Raw genomic sequence first — 7,936 nt, forward strand, 5'->3', positions numbered from 1 at the left:
GAGACACAGACCACTGTAAACAATGTGCTGAACTCCAAGTTGTCAAATCAAATGTTGATTTAACCCTGTTGTTAGACAATAGTATTTGTTGTGAAGTTAAAATAGCTTATGAATAAATTAATAAATGGTGAAAAAAAAGATATCTGTTGTAGCTGCCACTGTCTCAAACATCACTTTGAAGCTGTGTTTTTTGACGGTCTATATCCTCGGACTGAGAACAACTAGTCAAAATCATTTTTTGAGTGTCTGTAGTCACTACGCTATCTTTCATGTTAACTCTGTGATTCGTTCTTTTGTTCTGGAAATCATCGTTTTCTCCCCTATGACCTTACAGAATGCAGAAATATTCATTATTTCTCTCTCTTTCTAGAAATAGATAGCCAGTAAAGCAATCATGTCTTTCACAGACCACTGATTGACAGTATTGCTATTGATTTTTGTAGGTTTCCCTCCCAAGACCGATTCTGGTAAGCTTGCACAGATGATGGCGTTATGACATTACCCCCGCGCCTGCCAACACAGGTCTCTAGGCTCTAGATCAGCAACTTTCGGACGAATATTGGACTCAATTCAGCCAGCTATTTTGGACATGAGTTCTTAAAATGGTATAAGATTTATTAAGAGAAGCAGTTTCAGCACAAGAGCCTTTTTGCTGAAGTCATGCTTTAAATCACACTACAAAGGCCTTGGCTGAAGACTACCTGTAAATAGATATCTTAGACTGTCATAGTAAGAGAGAGCAAGTCCACATTGTTCTTCAGATGGAGGCCATGTAGAGAAAATACAACCCATCCATACACATGCTGTCCCCATCAAATTGTTTACATAATCATTTAACCCCGGCAGCCTCAAATATCTTGGCTGCCAGAAAGAACATACCACAACACGCGTCCAGTCAGTGTTTGTTTTCACCACTATCGGTGATAGTAGCTTAAACTTTGAACTATTCTTCTGAGGCAGGGTCATACAAATAGAAATTCAAGTACTGGATGTACCCGAGAAACTCCAGTTTACACTTCCCCCTCTTGGCTGACAAGCGCTCATCAGGTGAAAGGATGAAACATCACCGAGCATTTGTCATGAATGAGTAAATGGGAGGGACGACGCACGTGAGACACCATTTAGATGCAACTATGCCTTTGAGAAAGGCACACGTATACGGATATAACGTTAGACAAACTCTGAAGATGATTATCACTGACACTATGGAATTTAAAAGGCGTGTGGTTGGCACCTCCAGGTTGCTTATCACTATTGACACCAATGCTATTATCCATGTTTATTTACTATCACGCATTAAGGGAAGACAGATTAACAAGCAGTAGTGCAAACTGTTTGATAATAAAATGATGGTGGTTTTAGCTGAAGAAGCGGGGGTAAGCTGTGCACCATACTGAAGTTAGCTAAAATGAAAGTTGTTTTTGTTGGGACAGCTGGTTCCGAGTCACAGCTGGTTGACTAATACACTTACCCGACTAAACCAGATGCTGAGCTGCGTCTCTGACAGCACGCCGAAGTAGAACCTCTGGGAGCTGGGCTGGATGTGGAACGGCTCCTCTTCACTCCTCAGCGGACAAAGCAGCCGCCGGGGCCAGCCGGTTAGAAAATACATGACGGCAAAACTCACTTCGCACAACAGGCAGTGTCGCAATGTGCCAGATCGTCGGCGCCCCGTATTCCTCCCGAAAGTGTTTTTTAATCCAAACAAGTCATGGGCGTTGTTTTTGTTAAAGAAAGAAGGAAAACTCTACACATGCACATGCAGCCAAGTGTTCACACGACTATCAATCCATGAATGCCGTAAAGAGTCCCCAGCAGCCGATGGAGCTACACAGCTAGCCCCCTGTGCTAGCCTTCGCTTTCCAAGTTGAAGCTAACCAAGCTATCCGAGGCAGCGACAGACTAACCCGAAAACAAAAGCAACCAGGCCCGCAGCGACAAGCCCGCAACACCGATCAGCTCACTGCTGCTGACAAACGGGTTGATTCACTCTCACTCCCGCTTGCTGTGTCAATCCGTACGTTGTCGGAACCAGCGGTGTTTAATAACGGCAAAGCGTCCTGCTTTCACTCCTCTGTTGCTCACCGTCGCCATCTTTACAAGAGTCGGTGGGACTCTACGCTGATTGGCCAAGACCGAGACGGTTTTTTTGCATGGTGTTGACACGTGACGTCAGCACTCCGTTAAACGAAAACCTCGTATGTGAGAAGTGGACGTAGTCATCGTGACGTCATCCATTGATTTGGTGGACTGCTGTTATGAAGCCTCGAGTTCGGCGATTTGGCCGTGGCCATCTTGGAATACGGCCTTCGCCATGTTGTTTTTTTCGAAACCAGTGAACAGAAGTTACCAGAGTTGGAATGTGGAGGAATCACAGTAAGCCCCGCCTTAAAGCATACACCGCTTTATGGTGTATTTTACTCTAAAAGAGACCATAATTTACTAAATGAACGTCATGCTGTATTATGGAATACTTTAAACTAACGATTGAGCCCATAAATTCAAGTTAACAATGTTTACTGAGGGAATAAATCAAGTGAGAATTAGAGTCATCTCGTAGACTTCCATACTATCGGACTTGTTTTTGTAGCGGAGGAGTCGCCCCCTGCTGGTCAGTAGAGAGAATGAACGTTTTAAGACACTTCCGCATTGGCTTCACGCTGCAGAACCGGAGGTTTCCGCCCGTGTGAAACCCTGTGGCGAAGGGTGAAACACGGTGGCGTTGAAGGCACCGTGGCTCGACGCTGACATCTGGTGGTGTAAACAAAATACATAAAAATGCATATTCACTGTCACGATACAGTATATTTTTGTTTTGTCTCTCGCATCTTTAAACCCTTAATAAACTTAACCCAATCAATAAAGGGATTGCATCGTTCGTGTTAATTGTTTTTGTAATATAGTTAATTAATTCAAGAAAAGAGATGTTGGTGCACCATAAAAAGTGTGGGTAAAGAAATTCTACTTCAATTGGATGTGGAATGGAAATCGGCGGACGAAATGTAGTGAATAAAAATTACTTTTGCACCCATTGGTAACGATAACTGAACTTTGTTAAGACGTTTTTATCTTGTCACATAACAAAACTATTAAAATGATGTGGCAATATCATCATGTTCTTGCTGAATAGCTGAATTGAGAAAAGCAAGTTGGCTAAAAATAAGGACATGGAGCAGATATAAAAGAGAAAAATAGGTAATTGTTGTAAAAACTAGTCAGATAAATATTCATTATTTCTCTGTGAACACAGTCGGGAGATGATGTTCAACCATACTCTCAGGTTAGATGCCCTGAAATATGTATTAATAACGGAATAATAACATGATACTACATATTTCTGCAGCAGGTGGCGGTAATGCGTATTAAACGTTGTTAGAGGACAATACGAAGAAGAAGAAGAAGAAGAAGAAGAAGAAGAAGAACGAAAAAAAAGAAGTTTAGCAAGCTAGCTGACTGATGAATGCTACATATACAGTATTTTCCTTTTCTTCAAATGTTACTAGACTTATTTAGCGGGTTTAAAACATCTAGTAACGTTAGTTAGAAAAATAAACATTCAGCCCCATACTTCGATAGGTAGGTGGCGGTATAATACGTAGAGTTGTTTGCTAACTGCTAGGGAGAGAAGAAGAAGAAGAAGAAGAAGAAGCAAAAGAAGAAGCAAAAGAAGAAGCATGGCTGCTGACATGAGATTACCAACTATTCAGAAACCAGTGTCGTTATCGGTTTCTGCTTTTGACCGAAAAGACCTGGTCGTCCCCGGTGATGTTATCACTTCAGACACCGGCTTCATGAGGTAGGCGTTTGGTGTAACGTTAGCTGTTTACCAATTTATGAAAGATCCACACGTTGTGTCTGGTTTAAGTTACCATTCACAGCGATAAGTGTAAATCCTCCCACATTTTTAAGGCTCACATACAATATATAATGCGAGTTAAAGTGTGATAAGGACTCTGAACAAGAACATATTAATAATGTAATCATTTCAAATTGTGTCCGTGATGTGTGTGATTGCTTGGTGGTGGTCACCCAACGTTTGCTTAGGCACATTCCTGTTTAGCTCATCGTTTGTATTCACCATTTATCCCCAGGGGTCATGGTACCTATGTTGATGATGACAAGCTGACGGCTTCAGTGGCTGGAGAGGTGCAGAGAGTAGACAAGCTGATCTGTGTCAGACCACTTAAGACCAGGTAAGTGATTCAAATTCAAGAAATAACCCATGCACGTTTTTATGATAAGTTGTGTAATTGTAATTTTGTGTTATGTTATTGAATTGCAGGTTCAACGGTGAGGTTGGAGATGTGGTGGTTGGCAGAATCACAGAGGTAAAGCACTGCCGCCACATCTCTTTATCACATTTTAAATTTTTACATCCTAAGCTGTTGACATTTTTTAATCAGTATGGGTGTTTTCTATGTGATATGTACAGGTACAACAGAAAAGGTGGAAGGTGGAGACCAACTCCCGGCTGGACTCTGTCCTCTTGTTGTCTTCTGTCAATCTGCCTGGAGGAGAGCTGGTGAGATGCTAGAAAATGTGATTCACTGGAAGAAAGAAGTGTTCAAAGTGTTACACTGTTTGCTGATCTAGCATTATTCTAAAGGATAGGGAAATGGGTTTGGGCAGGGAAGTTTTTAAAGTTTTATTTATTGCTTAAAATCTTTGATTTTCTTTTTTAGAGGAGACGATCAGCAGAAGATGAGCTCACCATGAGAGAATACCTTCAGGAGGGCGATCTCATCAGTGTAACTCACCGTTTTTTACAATCTTTCATTGACTTCTTCACGTCATTATTATCCCTCATGATGTTGTTGTTGATCTTTTCCTGTGCTTTTAGGCAGAGGTGCAGTCTGTCTTCTCAGATGGAGCCTTATCCCTGCACACCCGTAGTTTAAAGTATGGAAAAGTAAGTCCAGCGAGTGTACACAATGACGTGCTGAATACAGCTGTGATGATACCCCCCCAGTTCGCTCTATGATTCACTGTTTGTGGCTGCTCAATCGAACAAATCAGAATGTAAACATAGGGCCAGGAAACACTTGTGGCTGGACAGTGATGTTACAGATGTGGCTTGCACAATTTGGGGTTGAAACAATGTCTGTGTACAGCCCATTTTCAACAACGTCACTAGTCTAGCAGCTCATACATAAATGAGTACAAACTAATAGAAAAAAACACATTGCTATAAACAGGAAATGATTCACTTGGTGATTGGTTTCACACTTATTTGGAGATGTTTAGATATGTCACATCAGTGCAAGATGGGTAACTGCTTGGTTATCTTCTACTTTTCATTGCTGTACTCTTGTAAGATGCAACAATACAAGTCAAGAGGCCGAACAAATGCGTATTCTCAAATGAATACAGGGAATAATAAAAAATAGAAAGCTGTGCGTTTAAAGCAAGGCTTAAAGTAGTGTAATTCATTATTCTGACAAAGTCCATCACAGACTAAAATGAGCTGGTATTTTTTTCTTCTTACCTAATTTGACCTAATATCCTGTTTCTATTTCTCTGACCATCAGTTGGGTCAAGGAGTGCTGGTACAGCTTTCTCCTTCTCTGATCAAGAGGCAGAAAACCCATTTCCACAACCTGCCATGTGGTGCATCCATCATCCTCGGGAATAACGGCTTTGTGTGGTTGTATCCCACACCTGAACATCAGGAGGAGGAGGCTGGGGGCTTCTATACCAGCCTGGAGGTGGGAACAGAACAGTTAATTCATAGGTTCACTAGTCAATATGTTGTGATAAGAATTGAACAGCTAACCTGGTCTTGTTTAGATACCCTTACAGTACAATATGTGAATGATCTGCATAGAGGAGACACTTTTTTAAAAATAATTTTAATCTACTGCATCCAAATTGTATTCCCATGAATAAATGTAAATTATTTGTTTGTGTATCTCTTGTCTTTGCCCCTCCAGCCGGTTGGTCTGTCAGATCGAGAGGTGATTTCGCGGTTGAGAAACTGCCTACTGGCTTTGGCTGCACACAAGGTCCTTTTGTATGACACCAGTGTTCTCTATTGCTATGAATCTTCAGTTCAACATCAGGTAGGAAGCAACCATTTTCTTTCTTTTTTGTCTTTTTTAAATTACCCGCACTGTCTTAAAGCAATGCCAATGAAAAATAAAAAAAGTAGACTTTTTCCTGTGATGTATTGTGCCATCTGGTGGCCATATTGGAGACCTACTGGAATGCAGCAATTGATTGCAGTTCTCAGCTTTTGACTCTGCTGTTCTAAAACAGTGTGGAGCAGACACGGTTGATTTCACTGCTCTTTTGGGCGGGGAACTGATGATTTAATCACAAATGCTTGTCATGGATACAGTGCTTGTATAATATCAGCATATTAGCAAATATACTGTCACGATATTGTTGTTGCGTATCTATGTGGCACATATTACATATCTCTTGGCAATAACGCTAGCTAACCAAACCCAACCCAGTTGTCTTATGGGTTTCTGAGCAGTCTCCTTTTTAAGCTACAACTCACAGAACACTGAAGTAGACATTATTGCTAAAGACTGTGTGTCTCAGTAACAAAATACAACAATGTGTTGTGCAAATGTGCAATTTTTCAGCGTAACTGATGTATGATTCTTTGCGTTATGCTCTCTGGGCAGGTCAAGGACATCTTGAAGCCAGAAGTGATGGAGGAGATTGTAATGTTGACGCAACAGAAGCTGTTGGAACAGGAAGGTTAAAGAGCACAAAACTTTGACCCGATCCAGCAGCTATGTCAGGGACTGACCACCTACTCGAGGACCGATTATCCTTTTTTTCAAAGAACCAGTGTTATTGTGACAGCCCTGTTGTATGGTTGAACAGCTCCAAGTGTATTTTATGTAATCAAACAGGTGATAGTTGTTTGACTGCTGATAGAAATGGAAGATATTTCTCTTAATTCTGCAGCATTCAGAAATCACTAGAGTAGCTGTTCTTTTGTTTTACAGAGGTTTAGTGGAACACTTTTGATAATATGTGGTGTTATACAAAAAACTGTTGTATGCAATACATTTTCTATAAATTCCAGTATTTCTCAGTGTGGTGTGTTTTGTTGAATGATGAAGAAAAGGAAAAAATATCTGTAAATTGAAGTCTTATTAAGGGATTTTTAGTTAATGTATGTATGCAATCTTTTCCCAGTAGCAATAACAGGATATTAATTACAATACATCTTTAAAATGTTTATTTTTTGTTAGTTAAGACTGTTAGCACTGACTTGTTAGTATCAAATGGTGGATGAACTGGGCTAGTGAAAGTGATGAGGCCAATCATAACACAACAGATTTATCACAGGATTTATATTTTAATTATATTGGTTTGTTATCAGTGTACAAAGCTCAGGAAAATAACTCTCAAGGCACTTTACAGTGTCATCATCACATAGGATGTCCATCACATTGTGTAGGGCTTTTTTTACAACACCATGGGTGTGATTAAAATTAGGCTTATGCAAACACTACCATCTTGTAACTTGAATACCTCTCAAGTCAGCGAATTTAATCAAAAGTGTTGGAAAAAGGCGTTTTTTCTTCAACTTATTTCTGCGCATAATAAAACCTTCGTTCTGCTCCCCGGTACTAGCCCACGCACGCACGCGACGTCACGCGTCGCCCCACCCACATATTTCTGTAAACCACCTTGCGTATGGAAGTATGGCGGCACCAGCGACACAACTGCACCTCGGCCAAAGTTTATTGCTCCGGTTTTCACGTGAGAGCGATGAGTAAGTACGCGAACCGAGGGGACGGCAACGAAGAGCTCGGCGAGTGTAAGCGGAGGGAAGGACTTCCGGAAAGAGTCGTCGGTCTCTGGCCGGAGGAGTCTCCTCGATCTCCCGTCACCGTCTTGATTGAAGTGCTTTCAGCCCGGGTACCACAGGGGGGAGAAACTCCACAAGACGGGAAGAGTGGACACGGAAGTT

The 7,936-nt window shown here is 41.2% G+C and overlaps 2 protein-coding genes across 2 annotated transcripts in view; one reads left to right on the plus strand and one right to left on the minus strand.

Annotated features, from left to right (window-relative positions):
- ric1 (RIC1 homolog, RAB6A GEF complex partner 1) overlaps positions 1-2,096 on the minus strand; it is a 31,177-nt gene extending 29,081 nt beyond the window's left edge. The window contains exon 1 of the mRNA XM_068706220.1: positions 1,472-2,096. Coding sequence (XP_068562321.1) covers positions 1,472-1,612 — 141 coding nt within the window. The 5' untranslated portion in view covers positions 1,613-2,096. The remainder of the gene's footprint in view (positions 1-1,471) is intronic.
- A 1,309-nt stretch (positions 2,097-3,405) lies between these two features.
- On the plus strand, positions 3,406-7,044 carry exosc2 (exosome component 2). The gene is made up of 9 exons (XM_068705535.1): positions 3,406-3,796; positions 4,092-4,193; positions 4,283-4,328; positions 4,433-4,522; positions 4,683-4,748; positions 4,841-4,909; positions 5,529-5,705; positions 5,931-6,059; positions 6,633-7,044. The coding sequence occupies exons 1-9, from the start codon at positions 3,675-3,677 to the stop codon at positions 6,711-6,713; spliced, it is 882 nt and encodes a 293-aa protein (XP_068561636.1). The 5' UTR covers positions 3,406-3,674; the 3' UTR covers positions 6,714-7,044.
- Positions 7,045-7,936: the final 892 nt, after the last annotated feature.

This window comes from Cebidichthys violaceus, unplaced genomic scaffold, assembly GCF_023349555.1.
Source record: "Cebidichthys violaceus isolate CVI_PGR_0920_01 unplaced genomic scaffold, fCebVio1.0.p SCAF_12, whole genome shotgun sequence".
NCBI lineage: Eukaryota > Metazoa > Chordata > Actinopteri > Perciformes > Stichaeidae > Cebidichthys > Cebidichthys violaceus.